The sequence below is a fragment of the Engraulis encrasicolus genome, chromosome 14 (assembly GCF_034702125.1).
Source record: "Engraulis encrasicolus isolate BLACKSEA-1 chromosome 14, IST_EnEncr_1.0, whole genome shotgun sequence".
NCBI classification, from domain to species: Eukaryota; Metazoa; Chordata; class Actinopteri; order Clupeiformes; family Engraulidae; genus Engraulis; species Engraulis encrasicolus.
This window is the reverse complement of record NC_085870.1, coordinates 12473700-12498257: the sequence shown is the minus strand read 5'-3', so window position 1 is coordinate 12498257 and position 24558 is coordinate 12473700. Positions and strand designations below refer to the sequence as shown.

The 24558-nt window shown below is 42.6% G+C and overlaps 2 protein-coding genes across 2 annotated transcripts in view; one reads left to right on the top strand and one right to left on the bottom strand.

Moving 5' to 3' along the window:
• lrig1 (leucine-rich repeats and immunoglobulin-like domains 1) overlaps positions 1-24558 on the top strand; it is an 83433-nt gene that overhangs the window by 14076 nt on the left and 44799 nt on the right. Inside the window, exons 2-3 of the mRNA XM_063214946.1 lie at positions 15516-15587; positions 18350-18424. Of these exons, the coding sequence (XP_063071016.1) occupies positions 15516-15587; positions 18350-18424 (147 nt within the window). The remainder of the gene's footprint in view (positions 1-15515; positions 15588-18349; positions 18425-24558) is intronic.
• LOC134463107 (uncharacterized) lies at positions 1823-10306 on the bottom strand. Its single transcript, XM_063216349.1, has 9 exons — positions 10216-10306; positions 9187-9324; positions 8496-8602; positions 8114-8250; positions 7356-7449; positions 6493-6819; positions 5973-6147; positions 5720-5844; positions 1823-4637 (listed from the first exon to the last, which is right to left on the bottom strand). The coding sequence occupies exons 1-9, from the start codon at positions 10298-10300 to the stop codon at positions 4323-4325; spliced, it is 1503 nt and encodes a 500-aa protein (XP_063072419.1). The 5' UTR covers positions 10301-10306; the 3' UTR covers positions 1823-4322.

Sequence of the window (24558 nt, the reverse complement as noted above, 5' to 3'; positions counted from 1 at the left end):
ACAAAGTCATCAAACGGGCCCTCTCTCCAACGCATACAATGGGCCTTGGGCCTTGAACAACTGACCCTGTTGACGGCAACATCCCTACCACCACCCTGTCGACGTCCCTACACACACACACACACACACTATTCGTCCTTCAATATGGGGACGTTGACCTGAAGGTCGTCTGAAGAAAGTAACCTTTGGCACATGCTCAGCCTTTGCCTCCTGGTGTCCTCCAGTGTGTGGCTGGGTAGCCGGCTGCCTGGCTGGATGGCTGACTGCTTGTGGCAGTGCTCAGGCAGGTGAGAGCGGTGCAGATCTTGTCGCTGCAGGATATCAGGTGGGTACGATAAGGGCGGCACACGTGGCAACCTTGCGGCCACGCTATCAGCCCACACTGCCCTTTCATCTGCCACTCAACTTGCTTTGGCATATGCGCATGCTGCCCGCCCGCCCGGGTTTCTGTCTATCTGACACAGGCAGACGATAACTTTCCAGTTACACAACAAACAGAACTAAACTCGAGTAGAGGCATGTTAAAAAGTGCTATCAGTGATTTTTTAAAAGTGTTTTGTAAACAATGTTAAAGTGGCATTTTGCAGTAGCTCTCCATTCTGATAAACTAGTCTGATCATCACAGCACACAGACCTCTCGCACTAAATCCAATACTGTCACTCTCATGGAAGGTAGCATAGGTAGGCCTGTCACGATAACATTTTTTGCCAGACGATAACGATAACAAGAAATTATTGCGATAATCGATAATATTGTCTCTCTCGCCATTTTCAAACAATATAATGTGCAATAAAAAAACACTGCTATGCAAGGTGCGGCCTCCTTCTTGAAACATTGAATTTAACATTTGGGCCAGCACCCTCAGAGGTTTAAATAGGCCTAATTAAGATTGACGCCTGCTCCAAGAAGAAATGTGTCAAACAATATAATGATGTAAAAATGCAATAAAAATGTGCCTACACCCCTTCACATTTGTAAAGCATCACGGCGGGATGTATATAGGCCTACGTGTTTTTAATTACATCCTCATGGAGCACAATAGGCTCTAAATAGGCTTTTTTGAATTTATTATTAGGGTAAGTTTATATTCTTACTTTAATATTTTCTGTTATTTATCTTTCTCAAGCACACTGAATGGCTTATAAGCCTATCCATGGGGTGATGTAGGTGGGGTATTGTTAATTCACAAATTATTACTTAGACAGCTTATTTCACCAAAATGCACGTTGTTACTAGCTAATTGTCAGTCAAAACCCAAATCAGCCCTGTTAAAGGCATTTCAACATCAGCAAAAAGCAAAAGAGCATTAACAGATGCACAAGTTCCAGGTGCAGGCAGCGCTCTCGCTCTCTCTCTCTCCCTCCCCGATATCCTCGACTGGAACAAGTTGCAATTCTGCGCACTTTAAAGTCCTTTATGAACGCCCATACACACAGCAAATCGGTCAGAGTACATTTAACTCTGAGAGTGTTAAATTTAACACTCTCCCAGAGTATATATAATCCTCACTGGCCAGTGTTAAATAACACTGACACTGAGTGTTAAAATAGTAGAGTTGTTTAATTAACTCCACCAGAGTAAATCGAACAACTCTCTCAGTGTTACTTAACACTACCCCAGAGTATATATAATCCTCACTCACCAGTGTTAAATAACACTAACACTGAGTGTTAAAATAATAACACTAGCATAGAGTTCTTATTTTAACTCCACCAGAGTTAATTGGTACAAGTTGAAATACTACTTCATTGTTAATTAACACTACAATTGAGTATATCAACAACAAGTGTTACCATTACAACAAAGCAAAACATTAAGCCATTTCATATTTCAATTGTTTTTATTTTCCTCACAGCAATTTTATATCAAGGAAAAGACAGGGACAATATACATATTGCCTGCGTCTGGCCCATATGCATTTTGTAAAGAAAAACATTTGGGTGCCAAAAGATCAGAGCACTTGATAACAAAGTATTCTTTTTCTGTATGAGAGACAATAAATGCATGGAAATGTTCATCAAACCCATTATTGATCATTTCACGGACAACAAACGAAACATCACCACCACACAGTAACACTTTCACTATCTTACAAAATAGAGGCAATTCATCCTCAACACCTGTACAAACGATTAAACCCTCCCTATACTCACAGCCATCCACTTTCACCCATGACGTGCAACACAAATCCTGTGTTGATGCAAAATATTCATGAATATCAAACTCATCAATAAACAATTTCATTGGCCCATGCTCCAATTTATTTAGGCTCATTCTGTGCCAATGTGAACCCATAGCCATTTGATGGGCCTTGGCCAGAGATTTTGTTATGTTTTTAAAGTTTTTTATTGAGTCTTTAAAAAACTTGTGCTTAGCCTCAAATCTGATGGTCGATATATGCAATAATGGACCAACTTTCCTCAAGCATGAAGGATAATGGATCATCAGATGGTGTTTCGGCAGAAGTCGACGTGCATAGGTTTTTTTAAATAGTTCGTGGTGTTCATTTATTAGGTGTTTCAGATAAACAGTCATTCCCTCGGTAAGTCGAGGGGAAAAAACTACATTCATTATCTGAAGTAACAAAAGAAGTAATGTCCAATGTGCGCTATCATTAATAAAGAGGTCACCAAAAATTAAAGGAGTGTTCCTCACAAGACAAAAAGTCTGTATCGCATTCAGGCCAATGCCATTCCCAGTTCCATCAAGATTAACATTGGTAGGCCTGTTTTTACGTTCCATGTAACCATAGTCAAATGAATAAACTCGAGCTAGAAGATCACCTTTACTTATTGAACCAGAACTAGTAAGGTGTTCAAAAAGCAACTTCAGCTCAAACTGAGCAACGCCTTCCAGCAAATCATGCATAATGTCAACTGCGACATTATTGACAACATGAAAATAAGTCAAAGTATTGAGGATTGAGTTCCTTTTCAACCCATAAACAGATCTTAGTTGTGGATCTGAATTAAGATCCCTGCAATGACTGTCAAAACTGTGAATGTCACGTATTACCACAGAAGGGTCATCCTCACTATACACAGCCTGCGCAGCATTTTTGTCTAGCACACACAATCTGCAATAATAGTTACTGCTGAAAGACTCATTATAACCAAGAATTGCATTCAATCCCAAATTATCGCCCAATATTTGAGAAATTGTTCCATAAACCTTTTGTGGAGAGATAGGCAAGTCAATTCCCTCATTTTCAAGTGATTTGAGGTCACAAATTAAAGGCTCAAGAATGGCATCGTATCCGTACCTCTTCACATCCTGGCTATGAAAAAGGCTCACAAGGTGTATATTCATGACAGCAGAATTACATTTTGGCGGCAGATTTCTCAAAATAAAATAAAGGCAACCCAACTTGTGAATTGAGTGTTTACTTCCTAGAGGATTTGCCGTTTCAAAATCATCGTAATAAAGCTGTATTTGTAAAGCATTTGTATGTTTTGAGAACAGTGGGTGAGTCTTAAAATAGCTGCCATCTTTAAAATCTTCATAAGTGTGAGTGTTGGTTGTATCTGCTTTCACCTTTTCACATACATCAGCGTTGCGGAACATAAATTTCAGGGTCTCTAGAATGGGTATATAAATGAAAGTGTCTTTAACTTGAACTTGATCAAACATACGTGAATTCTTGTTTAGACGACTATCAAATCGCACTCCAAGCGTTAACTCAAGTGGCTCAACAACCTCCCACTTCTCTTTAAGATATTTCAGCCTTTTAGATTCAGAATTTAAAAAAGAAACCGGGTTCTCAAAATGTTCAAAGTTCTGCTTGACGTCATTCCTACAAGTATTGTCTGTTGGAATTGCTTCTAAAGTACTCTGCTGAAAGTAATCACGCAACTCTGTAGTATATTCTTCAAGTTCACTTACGATACTTGAAATAAAAGCATTTCCAGCACCGCTATCTTGAAGTCTTGTCGCTATTGAGACACACCTGTTCTTGAGGAATTCAGAGGAAATTGTGGGCCTTCTGTTCTCTGATGTGTCTGTTGATGCAGTCTGAGAATCATTTGAACTAGTCGGATAATCATTTGAACTAGTCAAGTCGACATCAATTTGGTCTGAAATTTGTCCACGAGGGCCCAAATTCTGTTCATGTTCCTCATTGTTTACTGGTAAATGAGTGCTTTCCAAATGTTTACTGTACCCTGAATATGTGAGGAACTGCTTACGACACCTTTCTTGATTGCACAGTAATCTCTGTTTTGAAGTGGGATAGAAGCCATGTGTAAATTTCAAATGGGAAATCAAAGATTTACTTGACCCATGGACTTCTGGGCATTTAAAACAACTCAACATGACTCTAGTCCTAATTCAAAAGTTTGGCTCTGAGCTCTTTCACTCTTGGGGATTCTTTGGTTTTGCCGATGTCTATTTTGTACACTGTGGTTTGCAGAAAGGTGTAGAAATTCAGAAGAGCACAGTCATATGCCAGATTGAGAACGAAATGAATCTTAAACAACTCATCAAAAGCCCCGACAGAGCGAACAGCGTCACATGGGACCAATTTCTTGTCCAAGGCAATGTAGAAGTGGTCAATGCGATTCTGGCTTCGTCCTACAGCAAGGAGGTATGGCTGGCGATCTTGTTTGTCCTTCATTGCCTCTTCAAAACTGCAACAAGACTGAAGAAGAAAGAAAGAAAAAAAGTCATGCAATGTCACAACTGAGATCATTCAAGCAGAGCTGTGAAGAGACCCTTGATTTAAAATTGTCACAATATCTGCCAAAGTTCTCTTTACTTTGTGCCTCAAGAGAATCATTATAGTGGGACAAGTCGTCTTTTATATTGACCAAATGGTTAGGGTGATCAAGGTCAGAGAGTTGCAGGTTCTTATCCTACTCTTCCCACTGCCTACACCTCACTCCATGACTGAAGTGCCCTTAAAGGATAACTTCAGCCAATTTCAACATGCAGTTGCAATGCTCACACTACCCTGGACTTGTCAGTACCTGTGATTTTTTTTTCTTCTTCAGCCTTTTCCGAGATCCTGGTCATTGTAATGGGGGCAGGTGATTGCTTACATTAAAAAAAAAACATCTTAATTTATTCCCAAAAACATCCAAAAGGCTACGCAACATCAGCAGACAACTAGCAAACAGCAATACCTTTTGGGAAAATATTTGGAGTAGGCCAATGTTAAGAATTTTTAAAATGTAAACAAAAGCCACCCCCATTAGAATTGCTCAGATCTCGGAAAGGGCTGAGCCAAAAGATGTGGCATCACCGGGTACTGACAAGTCAAGGTTAGCGTGAGCAATACAACAGCATATTGAAATTGACTGTGGTCCTTTAACTAAGGTAGTTTACCCCATATTGCTCCAGGGACTGTAGGCAATACCCTATAAATAACTAAATCGCTTTAGATTAAAGAACCAGCTAATTGTAATGCAATGCAATCATACAGAAGTGTGAGGGTACTGAAAAAGTATTGTGAAATGAAGTTAGTCAGGGAATAACTGCAATAAGGTTTGAATGTCAGTGGTGCATGTTTGAGTGTGCAAAATTAGTGTTGAACTTTTGAGTGTGTGCTAAAATGTCAGTCCTATTACTGCTGAACATTTTAACAGTTGTTCTGCATGTTGTCTGCTTTTTCATTTGTCCGTTACAAAATGCTATTAAAAACATTTCACAAAAACATTAAAATCTGCAGATCATATTCACATTTAGAAAAAAAAAAACAATGAAAGTGGCACAGTGTTTCACCTTGTGGTAAACGACAAGCTTCTCAATTGCAGCTTCGGCACTTATCTTCAGCGACTTCTTTCCAACTGGTTGAGGTGGAAGGAGGTGAAGCAACAACAACAGCGTCGCCATATCTGCGTCCCATTCTAATGAGAAGAGCACAATATTCAAATGTAATGATGCAATGTGGTCTCATATCAACAACAATAATAGGGCAGAACCCATAGATGATGACGTGCACATGTGTTGCATAAATAGATTAATCTATACTAACCCGGACCAGCATCATCATCTTCAGTCTTCTTCGCTGACATCAACAGGTTCTGCACCGTGAGAGTCTGGGTCAAGAGTTGAGCCTCTTCGATTATCTTGGATTTGATGGCATCCCATTTCTCCATCAGCTTAGATGACGTGTCCACTCCAAACAGAAGTCTGAAGTCTTGGTTAATCTAAAGCAAGGTTGAGCACACAACACTAAAATAAATTTCCAAACAATCAAAACTACAAGATATCAAAACAGACAACAAGGATACAAAAACTACTGATTTAAAGACTGGCCAATTCTTGTTACTCCCATCTCAACCCTCTCCCCTTCCTCTCTTCTCAGGGGATCAATTTTTATTTTCCAGCTGATTAGATTTGGCATATCATTCTTATTCTTATGATCATCGCATTAAAAACAAGCTACACATCAAACTACAAAGTTGGCTACGGATTTTCACTGATGATATGATCTGAAAGATACTCATCAGTACAACAAAACATAGTTTTTAGATATTAATATGTGCACGTACCAAACCTTTCACATCAAGAAATCTTGGGTATGTTTTCAGAACCTCAGTAGTCATCTCTGGATTATGAACCAGCTCTTGGCGATGGTGAAACGTGTCCTCCATCTTGCTGCGAACGACTGCATCATCAGTGGAATGTAGAAGCAGGGACATGGCCTCCCTAACAGCATCTCCATCCAGCGGTTGTTCTGGGGCTGTCCTCTTCAAGCTGGGACCTCCCTGGAGGGCCACAGGACTGCTACTTGCAGAACGTTGAGACGCCTTCCTCTGTACCGTCTTTAGTCGCCACGACAAGTAGCCTGTGCCACTAGCTGAATCATAAAAGTGCTCCTAAAAATAGAATATAGTTGAGAAGAGTAGAGGGTAGAGTACAATTTATTAATTCCAGTGGAAAATTAAGGTATCAAGTAGCATACATACATAAATGCATACATACATACATAAATATGGAAGACATTACACACATCATTAAACATATATTAAAGGGACTCCAGGTAGGATTAAAAGTTTATTTAATGACGGTCTCGAGTCAGCCGATGCTTCTGCGAAAGTCATTAGTGAGTGAACGATAACTCTCGTAACCACTTCCACGGTTCGCTGTCAGAAAACCCCACATTTGGCAGCAGGGCCCGAAGGAGTGATGTGGGAAACACTTTTCATTTGAAAACATTGCTTTATCGTATTCAGATTTCAAGCAAGTTCATTTGAAAAGCATTTTTGCATTACGGGGTAGCTTTTGAGCCGCGCAAATTTCATCATCCTACCTGCCCCTTTAACCATATATAGCACACAACTATATATCACAGAAAAAACATGACACCGTAAATTGGTCCTTGTTCAGTATAAACAAATTAGTACACACTTACGTAGCCATTGGTCGAGTAAGGATCCCTCAGATTTGGAAACAAGCTCACAATCCCAAGCGCATACTGTTCCCTTCGGGAGCGTACTGGAGTTTTTCTACACAGGAAGATGCAAAATTCAACATTAATCAACAATACAGTACACCAGAACTATATGCTCACAGGTTGATAGACTTGGGACAACTCTTTTGCCTTAAGACTTGAAGCCGGGGTGGGGAACCTTTTTTCATTCCAAGGGCCACTTCAAATTAATCTGAGGGCCGTACTATGACACAAACCAGGATTTTCCCCTTCACTTTAGGCCTCTATTGAAGACAGCTACCTTTTAAACCAACTTAATTGCATCGCAAATGCATTTTCTGGGATTCCTTTACAAACTGTCATATTTCATGTGAAGCTGAATAACATTTAACGGTTATCGGGGGCCACAAACGGCCCTCGAGACATAGGCTCCCCACCCCTGAAGTCACTGAAACGGAAATTTTACTCCTCTACCCTAAACTACCAATTTCTGGATCCTTTCGTTAAACGTAATTAAAAACCAAATGATATTTTCCAAGATATTTTCCAAACTGAGCATAGTTCCCGAATTACTGTGTCTTTATCACAACAGTATCTCAAAAGTAGTCGGATGTTAAGATCAGATCCTCAGTACAGGAATTTGACTATATAATGGCTTAAGTTTAAGGTAAAATGATAATGTTCATGAATGTTAATATTAATGACATTTTATTGCATTTACTCTTCTCTCACTAACGTACCCATGCATTTCAACCATGTGGCTGACTAAGATATTCACAAGATGCCTTCTCGTGCAGTGAGTCAAGGTACTGGATCTCCTATACTCCGCCATTATTTCCTGTCCTCCTGCACTCTTCTCCAGAACTTCCTGAATCATCTACACATTCAAGACACACAATGGCATACACAATAAAATAAGTATTAAAATGTTGCTCTTTGCAAATATGTGCTTTGCGGTACATGTGCACTCCTGCATTTTTCATAACATGGCTTTCATGTCCACATAGCTCAGTATCTATGTATTCATCACAGCCTACGTTTAATTAAGTGATCAGTAAACCATTCTTACTACAAGAACACAATTAATAAATGCAGTAAAATCTAACATTAAATTAGCCTCACCCTTCTAGCAGTCTCTGCACCATCGGGTTGGGAACGGAAGCCTGGGCTGGGAGGCTGGGCTGGGATAGCTGCATCAGCGGTCTGGGCGGGACTCAAGAGAAGCACATCTACAACAACAATAAATAGCACGCCAGTTTAGATTCAGATTCTACATGTTGAAAAAAGTGATGAAAGGGGAAAAATCATTAAGGCTGTGATTTATATTTTTTCAACTTCTAAGGGAGTTGGGAGTAGGAGTGTGGAATCTATGGCTTTGAGTATTTGGTAGGGTGAACTTGAATGGTTCAACTTTGAAAACTGCAATATCAACAAAGGCCAGTAGGTGGCAACATGTAGTCCATGCCATCATAATGTGCAATGTAGCACTCAAAATTTCTTTTGAAATTTGTCTTTTATATACAGGCAGAGTGCAAACATGAAGTATACATAATGCTGTAGTTTTACATTGCAACATTTAATCAATTACTTTGTTAAAAAAGAAAATAGTGGGAATGTATGGATGGTGGAGGGGAATAACAACAACAAAAAAACATTGAAATTCTGCATGTACTGGTGTTTAAATGTTAGATAGAAAACAGAAAAGGGGAAACACTACATTTTCTAAGAACAGGAGCACCACAGAGTATTGTTAATGGTGAAACAAACTGTTTAAAATAAACGGTATATGAAGCAGTTAATTCAAGTACATTACCATCCAAAGGTTTTGCCACCAAGCAGATGTGTGGGTTGTCTGTGATGAGGTCTTGGAAAACGTCCTCATCAATCGCAGTGTCAGACTCATCAAATAACGTCAACTCCGTCGATGATGCGATTTCAAACTTCTCTTTAACTGAAAAAGAAGTTTAAAATTATGTTATTCAATTGGATTTTTTAACACATGTCATGGGTGTTAATGTGAAACAAAAACAGACATGATTAAAATTGTGGTTCTGCTCATTAATATGTTCATTGTGATCACAAAACGTTTCAGGTTCCTCTCACTGTTCTATGTATGTAACCCCATCAATCACTTTTTGGTCTAATTGAGTTCTGTTCACTTAAAGCCTAAGGTGCCGTTTCCACGTAGCAGGATATTTTTAAATGCAGATAAATTTTTCCCCTGTTGGAAACGCAACATGTGGATAAAAATAAAAACTCCATTGCAACAGGTGCGTTTTAGCCCCCTTAATGCAGTGGTGGACAAAGTAAAAGTAAAAGTACTTGTGGTGTTATTACAACAGTAGCACTTGATATCACATTACTGTTACACCGTTTACTCCATTGTACCTACCTATTGACATAGACTGTGTTATTACTGAAAAACAATAAAAACTTAACAAGGACCCACCACAAACTCAATCTAACCTCTGCAGAATCAGCTTATCGTAAAACAAGTGCATTGGTCTACTTTTTACTCAGATAAGTTACCTGTGTAGGGAAAAAAACCCTGTGTTTCTTGTGTTCTTCTTTTTTTTTTTACTTTTACTTTGTCCAACACTGCCTAAATAGGCTATTGTTAAAGCTGGATATTTGATATGTGGATTTTAAAATATCCTGCTACAAGGAAACGTGGCCTAAGAATGCATATAAAATGCAAAGTAGGCTAACTAGTGCTGTTTTCATTCTTTTGTATAATCTCTTACATAATGAGCACCCAGCTCATCTTTTTTTTAAAGATGAGCACAATATAGAGCTTACTTAATGTAAAATCCATGAAATGTAATCACAAAACAAATCTTACCTTCTTTAATGACCTCCTCAAAAGTGCATTGAGGCTGTAGTTTAATGTACTTCTTCAAAGTCCTATATTGTACTTTCAGAAGCATTGTGTGGGGTCTGGAATGAAATCACATTAAAGATCATTAAATCACACAGTATTACAAAGACATGCCAGTTTTTCCAGTCCCTCCCAGTAAAATGTCTGAACCAAAGTTATAAGTAAAATTGCACTGCAATAACAACACTCACTGAAGATGTGGTGTATACAAATCTCACTGCTATTTATCTTGAAACATTATAAAAGCGGCACTGTTAACATTTGTAACTATTTTCACAGTTAGGCATTGCACACTCTCCTGTGAATGCGTTTCATTGCGAGAATTGGCTGACTATTTTATCCAAAGCAAAAGGGGGCATTGACAGCTCGAAGTAAAATAAATAAATAAATAAACTTAGTGTAGCAATTAGTGATGACTCATGAGTTGGCGATCTAATTTCGTCTGAAGTTATGTGCCTGTTTGTGAAAGTTGTCGTTCATCTAGATGGTGTTAGTCACGAGTAGTAAGGAAACTGAAGGGTTTATTGCTTGAATAGGAGTCGGGTGTACGTTAGCTGTGCTGGCTGATATGCTTCAGAACTTTTCCTCGCATGGGTAAACGCCATGTTGTCGGAGGCGCATGGTGTTCGTACACGCACCAAGTGTTAGTTATTCAACAATAGAAAAGCTTTTCACTTAGGATGCTCCGATCAGATGAAAGAGAGCTTGTCGTAGAATAACCACGCACTGTCAAGGAAAAAAGCCTCAAAACGGATACACTCCCTTGACACAATAAAACTGGTCTAGTATTAGGTATTAGCTATCGAATAGAATCGTCTCGCTTTGATGGCACCCGTTGCTTGCTGGCTAGCGTCTAGCGGGCTATCACTGAAACCCCCATGCCACCTCGGGGATACTACTCGGCCAACTGTTGCCGTACTTGCCATTCAAATTACATTAAGAAAAACGGCCATAACGTAAATTAAAGCAAATGGGCCTTATGTCTTTTCTCGCACAACGTTACTGTTTGTGTCAAATTTGGTGAACACACAAAGCTACAACACTAACAGCGACCACGAATACCTCAAACTTCACTTGGCGCCACAAGCAACTAGCTAAGCTATATTAATGTCTCATGGTAGCTAAAATGCCTCATGCCATGGTCAAGGTGGCTCATTTCATCTTACATGTGAGGAACAGGCAGGCGGTAAACTAAATACTGAAGGAAGCAAATATAAACAATGGACCTACTAAAACTGATTTAAAGTCTCGACTAGACACAAAAATGACCGAAAGCCGCAAATCCATCCACGGATCCAAATGGCATGCAATTAGCTGCTAACATCACATTTCCCTCAGCATCTCGCTAACGTAGTGATAGCTTCTAGTACTAGCATATAACTACTGTACGTTCATTTGAGTGTTTCCACACGGTCATCGCCAAAAGCCAATGACTCATTACCTTAACACAATGTTGCATTTTACATTCGCTCAAATCCACTTACCGGTAGCTTGTTTAGGCAGAGAGAGTAGTAGGCCTATACTTAAAGAATCTCAGGTTTAGGTCTATTCTAAGTTTTCACCGTTAGCACAAGTTGGCCTCTCTTTGCTGAGGTAAGCATGATGACTACCCAGTAAATATTGCCCCTGCCGAATGTGTAGGTCGTGTAAATACATTCACATGCCGTTTTATCATGTTATGATCAATATCTGTGTATATTAAGTCCTTGATGCAAATCTTATAAAAATAGAGTGGGACCTTACCTTTCCCGTCGCGATGCTGGAATGTAATGGCGTCCTCCTTGACCTCTTCTCCATCCCTTCAAGCTTCAATAATACCCCTGATGTAGTAAACAACTCTCCACTAGAGTATTTTTTTATTAACACGCGATTGTAACACTCGCATGAGAGTAACTTTTACACTGCTGGAGTACATGTTTGACAAATTAACTCCAGAATCAACTCTAATCAACACTGACATTTTTATCACTGAAAAATTAACTCTCTTTAACTCTGCTGATTTTGCTGTGCATGGATTCTTATGAGTTATGAGTCGCCATGCCTCTGTTTTCCCCTGTAGCGCGCTCAACCGTTCACATTCTCCTGGTGTGACTGATTTAAATCCACAAATCTTATCTTCATTATTTGCTTGCGGACTGCCTACTCATATTGTTAGGTCTAAATAAACAAGAAATATAGCGAAAATCACAAAAAGAACAGACAACGAACATCAGGGTTGGAGGCGCATTGAAATAGCCTAATAGGGGGAACTCGGCGAGGTTTAAAATAACAGCCTCAGAACAAGTTTGGCGCGACGGTACCACTATTTCATGTTTGCACAAACACGTCTTCATCGTGGATATTGGGTTGCTACGCATGTTTCAAAATGAACATTTGCCTCCGTGTTGGAGCTGTTCATTCCCCTCTCTGAGGAACGTTGCAGATGCGCTGACAGAGACTGGAAGAATATTGCGCTCCTAGTCTCTAGCGCTGATTCTTTGTCGAGGCTTATAAGCGACGCGCGGGAACACCAGCGTTCTTTTTCAAAGACGCAAGTAGCCAGATCAATGCACCTTTTTTCAACCAGAACTGCACTGAAACTTAAAATTACACCAACATTTAAGCGTCATTGCGCTGCGTTGGCCTATAACGCGCCATCAGTAGTCTTATGGCTACGGTAGAGAAAGGGAAAACAAAACACCACGCAAATAACTTATCGTTACTTATCGGGGCCAGAAAAGTGATCGTCCTTGTAAAAAGTTACCGTCCGATTTATTGACTTATCGGATATCGTGACAGGCTTAAGCATAGGTATACGCCACTTCGCTATTGCACGCTTCATTGTGTCCTCGTCCAAATACAAAGTGAAGTTTGCTTTGGACACACCATGATGGTAGAAGAAATCGTTAATGTAAACACAAACCTAACACGAAGCCATCGGCATCACAAATTGGACCTTTGCAGAAAAGTCTCTGGATGTCTGTGTTTGTGTTGGGTGTTCAGTTCTGGGGCACTTCCACATTTACTAACGTGTTTGTCTGTAGGTGATACAGTCAATCTGTGTCCGAGCCGGTGAGGGCCAGAGGCAATAAAGTGTGTTTTATCCTATATGCAGTGTTTTTGTGTTAAGTGTGTTAAGTCAAGGTGCATCGAGATTGGCCTGTATGAGAGACATATAACCACCTTGATTGAAAGGCGTATGCTGTGCAGTTTCTTATGAAATAAGATGATAATACATAAATGAATGGAGATCTTGTACATGCCATTGTAAAGGAATTCTTGAAATTGTAGTCAATACAACAACCTCAAGGTGGTAGGTGTTTAACCCATTGTGTCCTGGAGCGACATATACGCTGCATTCAGATTCTGGAGATTTGGGCTGTTTTATTAAAACTTTGGGTATGTCAGAGCTGAATGAACACATTCTTGTGCAAAATGAAGATTCTATCTTTTAAATGCAACTTATTTCATGTTTTTATGTGCTTCGGAGGCTGAGATATTTAGGATTTCATAAGGAGAGAGCACCTTTTCCCAAAAAGGGCTTAGGCTAAAATGGGTTAAGGTGGCTACCTGGACTATAACTGGATGGGGGAAACCCTGGTATGGCAGTGCTGCGCTACACTGCTCTAAGTGGCCCTCATCGCTAGCCAGTATATCCCCTGGCTGGCGCAGACGACTCGAGGAAACCCGGCAATTTTTCACTTTGCTCCGGTATAATTAGGTAATTGCCCTCCGTGACGGAGCATAGCAATTTAGCCATCGCCGACACAATGGCACAGGGAGAAGAGGCAAGCGTGTAGTGTGCTGTGATCACAGAGTAACGCCTTGTCAAAGCACAGCCTCCGGGCCAAGCACGCTCCGCTACTATCTTGTCTTTGTCGCACGCTCACATGCACACACACCTGCACACACACACAGTGACGGACTACAGCACAACCTCGAAGGGTGATAGCTCAGTAGTTTCCAAGACCCAGCACTTTTTTTTGCTAATTACTCATTTGTCTGGGATGATGACTTTTTCTTTTGTTATGAAAGCCAGATTCGTGTAACTGGGTTGTCAATCATTCATTCACTGCTTGTTTTTCTTTAATAGTCCCTCTGGACTTTCCTGTCCTGAACTGAAGTGGCACGATAGACATGAGAAATGCAGTACGTCAGGTTGTGTGTGTGTGTGTGTGTCACAGGTGTTCAAGTTCAGCACTCCACCCAAACAAGTGCAGTGCAACACAACCATGCTTCTGTTGGACATCCATGACAACATCAGATACATTACACATGCATGATGCAAGTGTTCAGACAAACACTCCAAGTGAGAAATGTTTGCCGTTTTTTTTGAGAAAATGAGGCTGAACTTTTTCTCCATGAAAAAAAATACCCAGTGCACTTGTAGTACAGTCAATGTAGTACAGTTAATGTAAACCATTCAGTTTGCTTTCTTAAAATGAATGTGCACTAGGCACTCCTTGCACTAGGACCGAAATACTAGTAGGTCGCTTGTGTAAAGCGGCCCGGGCGAATATTTTGGTTTTAGCACAGGTGTGCGTTTACACTCGTCGACCTAATAAACAAAACCGCAACACCCTCACAAAAAGACACCCAGGGACACTATGAACTGGAACTGTTAAGGCCCCATTAACAAGCTCTTCCAAGGCTATGGTTAGTCGAGTTGAACGCCGAGGGGGGCCCGAGCACAGTTCATCCTCCTCGCCCGGCTGGCCGGCCGCCCCTAATAAGATCATCCAAGAGGTGCTTGACAGCTGGTGAGGAGAGGGGCCGAGCCCTGGGAAGATCCATCTGTGGACCCCGTCACGCGCCGAGAGATTGTGCCGTCATCAATCTCCGGCGTTTTCAACAGGGCTGCCGGGGGCCCCAGCTTGCCCCAAGGGCCGGTGCCAAAACGCCAGAGATAGAGAGAGAAAGAGGGGGGGAGCCGTCAGTCCTCGACCGCAGCACTGCGAGTCTTGGCACAGGCACCCGACCAAAATCACATGTTCAGAGCAACAGTCGTAAAATAGGCTAGGGGGGCTAGGAGAGGCGATGGGTGGGGGGAGGGTGGTATTGCATTGGGGGTTTGTATGGTTCAGTTTGGACGGCCCTCAAATGTGTGGCATGGGGGGGGGGGGGTTATTTCTGTTTGAACGATGCAGAGAAGCCGTTTTCCCGAAACGGAATGTTGATGTGGTGCTACTGATTGAAGTCACAGAGCACTGATGACTGATGGTAAAACTTGACTCATACACCCCCTCTTTTCTCCCTCTCTCCCCCTCTCTCTCTCCCCTCTTCAGAAACCTGAGCAACAACAAGCTGACAGCAGTCAATACGGACATCCTCTCCAGCCTCCCAAACCTACAAGAAGTGTGAGTAATATGGCCGTCACCCCCTTTCTCTTTCCCGGATCAATAGGCTGTTACCTCTCTGTTGTGAACACACATAGTCAGTAGGCTCGTTCGTGACGACGCAGTAAGATTTTTGCTAAGCAGCGAGCATGCGCACTTTGTCAGTTTGATGCATTTTGGTTAGAGTTTTTTTTACCACAACGCATCAAACTGACAAATCCACTGCAAAAATCTTACTGCGTCGCCACGAACGAGCCTACTGCCATGGCTCAGGCCCAAGGTGCTCTCCTCCACCCCTGTTGGGGACTGTCCCTCCCCCGGCTATCTATCATGCAGGTCCCTGGCCACAAACAGCCAGATTTCAACAATAAACAATTGTATATATATTTGATTTTTTTTCTGAAATCAATTTGATAAGAAGGATGTTAGACGACGGGTATCATAAAGCAGCCTCTGAAAAAATAAAAAAAACGCATCATGGGACCCCTATGACCTTACTTCAGAGATGTAAACAATTGCCTTTCTGGCACTACCCCTGCCTGACTGCGCCCATATTCCAAAAGGGAGATTTTTACAAACCTATATATTCAAGGAAGGTGAAATGAATCAAGATGTTGTGAATATTAGTCATATCACTGATTCTTGAGAAAGTGGCTAAAACAGGTTGTAATGTTGGCAGAAAAAAACAAAGTGAATTACAAAATTATATGGTATATCCTCGTAGACTAAGGTCTTGGCTTTTCAGAAATGCACAAGGCCAATCTCCCCATTATGTATTTTTTTCAGAAATCAGGCTTTTCTCCGATCATACCTTGTTTTTTGTCAACACCGTCAGACACAATTAAAAGTTATTAAAATTGTATTGATTTGGTTGCATATGTATCTGGAGTTTTTAAGTGATTATGTGTATTTTTTGGTTCACACATATGCCTTTAAATGTTGAAAATTCACTTTTGTTCTATTTTAATACTGTTTCATGTGTTCTAATTTTAAAATATGTACCGTCATACGATGCTTACTTAACGCCTAAATACAACAAATTTTTTTTGGGAATTTCACAAATATTCGTGTAGGCTTAAATTGGCTATTACTTTGATATTTCAACAACTCCTAAGGAAAATGTTGTAAGCACATTCCTTTAAAATGTCCAAAACTCCTTCTTACGGTGGTGACTTTAGAACTGACAGTGGTGACAGTAATCTGAGAGTGGTGAAAGTGGCCTAATTAGTACCTGCATTTAGCAAAATAAATAGCCCTCTCAAGTCAATGGCATCTTGCATAAACACTTTATTTTTGTGTGTGCACAGTATGAGCATGTGTTTTTACTTCATTAGTTAGATTACCTAGGAAGTAAGCCACTGGTTGTTGAAAATGTGGTAAAAACAGCTTTTAAGTTGTTCAAATCCAAAATATAGAGGTGTATTATCATAGATGTAGGTCTTGGCTGTGCAGTAAATGCATTGACCAAGCTCCCCATGTTTAACATTTTTCATAAAATGGGCTCTTTCTTGTTTTGTCAACAGCGGCAGACAGAATTAGAAGTAAAAACACATGTTTACTGTATTAAAGTGAATTACTTTAACAATTCAACATAACTGTAGATACGTATTGTATGCATATTCTTAAAACATGTCAAAAACACGTAAAACATGTGTTTTGTGGTGAACTCAATCAGATGTCACCACCGTCAGGTTTTCTGACAAAAAAACCTCCAAATGCACCTCAGTGGTGGCTAGAGTATCATTTTGGATCACAATTATTACTAACATGCCTAGTAATGTTTCATTAACCAGCACAATTTAGTATAATATGGAACAACATGATGAGCAGAACAAAATCTGACGGTGGTGACATCTGACGGTGTGAGACAAAAAAGCACTCTTTTAAATATTATGCATTGTTTGTTCACATTAGCCATTTCATTTTCGCTCTGTTTCTTGGGTGCTTCATACCTTTTCTGAAAAAAATTATATTTATTAACATTAATGTAATACAATACTATTAAAACCCCCGACGGTGTTGACAGTTTATGGTTGGGACAGTACCAGTGTCCAAACAAATTAACAAATTGAGGACAAAATAATAAACTTACAGGAGCTTCAGTGATGGTGAAGTAGGCAGTAGAGCTAAAGGTTTGAAAAGGGGTCCTCAGTAATGAAAATTACCTTGTGCATACCTGATTTTATTGTCTTTTAGAAAAAATCTGACGGTGGTGACCAATATGCTGGACACATTTTGAGCAATCAGTAAATAATAGTAAATATTGTTTTACATCCACTATGTGCACATCTGTAGAACCACTTTAATATGGTCTTCCACATCATGATGATATTATTCAATTCTGTTAGTGATTTTTGTATTTTAAGTCAATTGAAATGATGATGCCAGTCCTTGGGACAGGCGTTTTTACAGGGTGTGGACAGGTTTATAGCCATGAAAAGTAATAAAATTACACTTAAATATTTCAAACAAAAATGTATTAGTGTGACAGACCCCTTGGCCATTACCTGGGTTCATTTTGTTTGTGAAAATTTAGTTGATTTTCAACAGAATTAATATTTTACTGCAGGGACATGTTTTTGCCAAACTTTCAAGAATCAGTGACATGTTATATTTGCATCATTTTTAAATTCAAGCCCCACCATGGAAATATGCTGAATTGACCTTATGATAATTTTGATGTGTATAAAGTACATGAGCAACTTCACATTTTAACCTTGTGTCGTGTCAATAAACAAAATCAAATCATGCATCTTGACACCTGCTTGTTTGTCTTTCCACAGACGGCTGGATTACAACCAGTTGACCAGCATCCCTTCGTTTGGCGAGGCTTCCTCCCGGATCGTCACGCTCTACCTGTGAGTAACCCTCTGTGTCATCCCGTCATCTCCACTGCAGAGCACAGACAAGTGGTGTTTCCCAACCTTTTTTGTCCTGCGTACCCCCTAAGCATTTTTTTCATATGATGAGTACCCCCTCGACCTCATTCATGCTCTGTTCCTCTATCCCATTGTGACCACACTCAATATATTTGTTATTATTACATTTTTACACGTATCCCCTGAGGTGTGCTCGCGTACCGCTAGTGGTACACGTCCCCCGGGTTGGGAAACACTGATCTAGGGGCACATTATTCCAAATGACCTGGTTTTACCTGTCCACTTCAACCTGGTGATTGTCTGGTGCAGCGAGCAACTGGTTGAATTAGATGAGTTAAACTGGGTCATTTTGGAATATCAGGCACTGGATTACCATTAATGACTCCAGGTTGCCCATCACTACAAGCAAGCGAACAAGTGGAGGTCTCAACCCTTGGTTCCGAAAGAAACAAGAAAATCCCTGCCACAAATTTGATGGAACCAGCTCTGAATCAGCTGAATGAGGAGTGAGGAGTAGCCAGATACTCAGAGAAGGCACCAGTTGTTGGCAGGATACTTTGGCATTGTTGTTTAATTTATATATTTCCGACCTGGACCCAGTTTCTCAAAAGTATTGTTGCTAACCAGTTAGCAACTTACTAGGTTTCCGATGGGAAATTGCATCGCAACCAAGTAAGTTGATAACATACCCCTGGGTTTTTGACAAGCTGGCAAACAAGCACTAGTGCACTCTTAAGTCCTGTAGAAGTGCTCAACAAGTGTCCACAATGGCCAAGGGACTTCGGTCTAGAGAGAGAGAGAGAGAGAGAGAGAGAGAGAGAGAGAGAGAGAGAGAGAGAGAGAGAGAGAGAGAGAGAGAGAGAGAGAGAGAGAGAGAGAGAGAGAGAGAGAGAGAGAGAGAAGAAGGCCCTTTAGCTTGTTGTGATGTTGTTGTTGTTGTGGTTGCAATAGTGGTGGTGGTCACACCGGGAAGGCTTGTTGGTGAGTGAGGTGTTGAGGCCCCTCTGCACAAGGAGGGGGAACCCTGTGTGTGTGGAACTCAGCCTTGCAGGGATGGCCTGGACTGGTATGCCACTGGAGATTTACTGCCCTATTTGGGGAGCACACTCCTCTCTGAGTGTGTGTGTGTGTGTGCGCATGTTTGCGAGTATACCACAGCTGTGAGACCTCTGCGCCCTGAATAGACACACACACACACACACACACACACACACACACACACACACACACACACACACACACACACACACACACACACACACACACACACACACACACTTCAGTTGGCCCCACTTGGACTGCGTGTTTGAGCGTGTGTGTGCGTGTGTGTGTGTGTGTGTGTGTGTGTGTGTGTGTGTGTGTGTGTGTGTGTGTGTGTGTGTGTGTGTGTGTGTGTGTGTGTGCGTGTGTGTGTGTGTGACACACAATTGCTCTCACCTCCTTAGTCAGAAGCTAGAGCACTTCACCTTCCAAACTTTACACTCAGAACAGTCCTGACTGCCACTAACGTTACTCAAGTGACCCTCATCCCCCCTCATCTCCTTTTCCCACCACCATCCATTACACAGTGTCCTTGTACCCTGCTGGGTGGCGTGGTGTTTGGTTAGCTGAGGGGTGGGTGGACAGTGGGCAGTAGTTCACCCCCCACCATCCCCCCACCCCCCACCCCACTGCGTCAACCCACGGAGTGTCCCTCTTGCCATACCAACTAGGAGTGTAAATAATAATCGAAATGCATCGATGTATCGGCCAGCGATTTAATCGAATCGCGTCGTATCGTGAGACATTCTTGAGTATCGAATATAATGGAATCGCCGGCCGCTGGCCAATGCCCTAGCTCCACAACATAATAGAAGTGGAAATGTAATTGAAAAAAATAGGAATGGAATTGAATCGTATTGTGGGGAATTCTTAAAGGACCAGTTCAGTCGATTTCAATATGCTGTTGTATTGCTCATGCTACCCTTGACTTGTCAGTACCCAGTGATGCCACATTTTTCGGCTAAGCCCTTTCCAAGATATGAGCTATTCTAATGGGGGCAGCGTTTGTTTACATTTTTTTTTAAAAATGAACAAAGGCCTACTCCAAATATTTTCCCAACAAGTACTGCTGTTTGCTAGTTGTCTGCTGATGTTGTGTAACCTTTCGGATGTTTTTGGGAATAAATAAAAAATGTTTTTTTGAAATGTAAACAAAGCGCTGCCCCCATTACAATGACCAAGATCTCAGAAAAGGCTGAAGAAGAAGAAAAAAAAACCCTCAGGTACTGACAAGTCCAGGGTAGTGTGAGCATTACAACTGCATGTTGAAATTGACTGAACTGGTCCTTTAAGTATCAAAAATAATCAAATCCCTGCTTTAAGAAATCGATGCCGTATCGTATCGTCATGGAGGCTGTGATTTACACCCCTAATACCAGCGTGCATGTACTCGGGTGGGTGGGTATTTGGTTGACTGACTGTGTGGGTGGTGGGCAGTGTGCAGTAAGTCATCCACCAACTGCCCCCACCTAGATGGGGGCCAGATTAGGCCAGGGCCCCTGTAGAATACCTTCTGGCCCCAGTTATGGCCCCTGTGCTGAACAGCCAATGAGTTAAAATATGAAATTCCAGCTGCGACATCATATACGTTTTTGTATCTTAAATAAAAGAAATAGATCTCTTTTTTGCTAATTTATGTGCCCTCCTGAAAAAAACAAACTGGCCCCACCTTGCCCCCTCTGGTCATTCTGGTCTAGAACCTCCACCCTGTATCGAGCCGCGTAGGGTCGATGCCCCTGTTACATGTACTCAGGTGGGTATTTGGTTGACTATGTTGGGGGGTGAGCGTCGGGTAGCAAGTTATTCACTAACTACCCCCACTCTCTCTCCACCCTGCATCGACCCACATTGTGTGTGTCCCCCCCCCCCCTCCAACCACACCAATATATTTTTACCCTGGTGGGTGGTTAGGCATGTGGTTTTGGTTGGGGGTGGGTGGACGGACAGTACTGTAGGCAGTAACAGGTCATCCACTAACTACCCCCCCAGCCCACACCCCCTTCATCGACCCACGTCGTGTCCCCCCCCCGCCTGACATGGTGCACATGACCTGGCCGTCCAGCTCTCAGATTCGGCCCCTCAGGGCCCTGGGGCTCCATCTGCCACTGCTCCATCACGGCGGCCCTATAGGCATCAAATGATTTTACTGCCCCATACGCCCTATAGGTTTACACTCGCAACACGGTGGGGGCTCAGAGGGGGGTGCTGCTAAGTGGTTGGTAGGGTAGGTTTGGGAGGAAGGGCTGGAGGTCCTGGGGTGGTGGGGGTGTGGGGGGTGGGTTGGGGTGTGGGGGGTGGGTGGGGGTGTGACCGGTGGGTTGGGGTGATTGAGTCCCTTTCCTCTCGTCTTCTCTTCATCTGTTCTTCCTGGTCGCTCCTCCCATTGCTCCTCCTCTTATTCCTTCTTTTCTTCCTCCTCCTCCTCCACCTCCTCATCTTCCTCCTCTTCCTCGTCCAAAAGGCAGCTTAACACGTCCAGCACTAGCGAGCGAGCGAGCGAGCGGTGTGTTGTGTTGTGCTGTGGTGTGGTGTGGTGTGTTCGTGTGGAGTTGCACGCAGTCCGAAGGGCTGAAGTGAGGTGTTGGGGGGGGTCAGTGAATTTGACCCAGCATTGTGCGAGAGTGTGGAGTAGAGTAGAGTGGAGCGGCGAGTGGAGTGGAGTGGAGGGGAGACGCTGGGTTCTTTTTTTGGCCTGGTTTGATGCCTGTTGCCACGGATCATGGCGGTGGGAGGAGGGGAGAGGAGGGTGGGATGAGGGGGAGGGGGAGGGGGGGAGGCAGGGGGTCGGCCTGTTGCAATGCACTATGGGAAGGCATACCATCCGAAAAGCCGCACAGCTGAAAGCAGTTGAAGCTGCCACAGCTGTGGCTGTCAATCACTCCCCCTACCCCCCACCTCCACCCCCACCCCCACCACCACCCCACTCCCCTGCTCCATACTGTAAAAGCTGCCAGACAGGAATTGGCTGGAACGGAGAGGGGGGAGTGGGGAGTGGTGGTGGTGGTGGTGGGGGCATTGGCTGCAGGGACATAGTAGTTACGGATAGGGGTGGGCGAGTGGGTGTGTGCGTGTCGGGGAAGGGGGGGGGGGTGTAAGAACAGTTCTCCGTTTCCACCTGTGAGTAGCCATGACTGGAACACCCCCCCCACCCCCCAAATTATTCCACTTCAACTGCAGATCACATACACCACCACCACCACCCCCCAGCTCAGACTCACACCACACCACACCACACCACACCACACCGCACCACACCGCCCTCTTTCACTCCCATCCCCACACCCCCACACTCCCGCCCCTGCATCACATCCCGGATATTGTTGGCAGTGCTGCGGCCGGATTCCTCCTGCAGTTGTTTCACTGCGGCTGGAATGCCGTCGGACTGCAGCGGGCCGGGCAGGCAGGCAGCACAAGAGCAGCCGAGCGGAGAGGCCGTTGACGGTGCATGTTATGTGGAGTCGTTTTGAAAGTATATTTTGCATTCATTTAGACTGGACCGTTGAAGAGATGGGCAGGGAGTGTTGGGAATGACCCAGCCAGGATAGACTCAAACCTGGGCAGTGGGCAACCTAACCCAAACTCATGGGCAATGCACGGCCATCAGTGGATGGGTGCCCCAGCGCACAGCTTAAAAACTTTATCTATCTATCTATCTATCTATCTATCTATCTATCTATCTATCTATCTATCTATCTATCCATCCATCCATCCATCCATCCATCCATCCATCCATCCATCCATCCATCCATCCATCCATCCATCCATCCATCCATCCATCCATCCATCCATCCATCCATCCATCTATCTATCTATCTATCTATCTATCTATCTATCTATCTATCTATCTATCTATCTATCTATCCATCCATCCATCCATCCATCCATCCATCCATCCATCCATCCATCCATCCATCCATCCATCCATCCATCCATCCATCCATCCATCCATCCATCCATCCATCCATCCATCCATCCATCCATCTATCTATCTATCTATCTATCTAACTTTACACCTTCATTAATCAGACAGGACAGTGTGAGAAACAGGAAGTAAGTGGGCAGGGATAGATGAGGAAGGATCTGGAAACTACCTCGGGCCAGAATCGAACCCGGGTCATCGTCGCACTAGCCCACTGAGCCACGGCGCCCCCTGTACAGTCATTTTGAACTGCGGCGTGGAGGCAGTCATTGGGTACATCCGTCTCCACTGCCTTCCTATGTAGAAGGCAAAAAATAAGGAAGTGCCTCTGTAGTAAATCAGAATACCCTAGTAAGCTTTCAACCAGGAGGCGATCGGCCTGTGTTGCTGGTTTCAATGACTTTCTATATCTGATCATATTTGCAGTAGGCAAACGATGGTTACCGGTACTTCGGTAACACTTTACAATTACTACCCAAAAAAGCTTAATAAACACTTTATTAACATTTAATTATAATTAACATTTAACAAAGCATTTAGAAATGTTTGTAAATGAGTAAGAACCAAACTACAACAGCACAGTGGAGTGGGAATCACCTTCTACTGTGTGAGTTTTATGTGGTTTCATGCCTTCTGGTCTTTGGAGGATAAACTTCCAGGACTGTTAAGACTGTGCTGTGTCTGTTGTGTTAACATAGTATTACTTGCCCATTTAGTATAAACATTTGTAAACATTTTGTTGATGATTAGGTTCATTATTTATAAAGTGTTTATAAAGCTTGTTTTGGGTAGTTATTGTAAAGGGTTAGCGGTACTTCTCCATCCCAGAGGTCCAGGGCAGTCAACAACTGTACGGCCATTGGTCATTAGTGCCATGGAGGGCAGCGGCACCCAGTTATTGGCGGTACTATAGTCTGATTTGTGCTTACTAGTGTCTTACGTTCTACATAGAAGTGAAAGAACACAGTGAACACACAGCACACAGTGCTCACTGCACACACAATAAAATTGCATTTATGCCTCACCCGTGCAAGCTACTGGTCAGGCCGCTGAGTTGTAGCTAGTGGTAAGTCGGCAGGGCCTACCACAGGTTTGGGATGCACCCGTTGCCCCCTTCGCCTCCACAGAGCAGCAGCAGCTCTGCTGGCCAGGC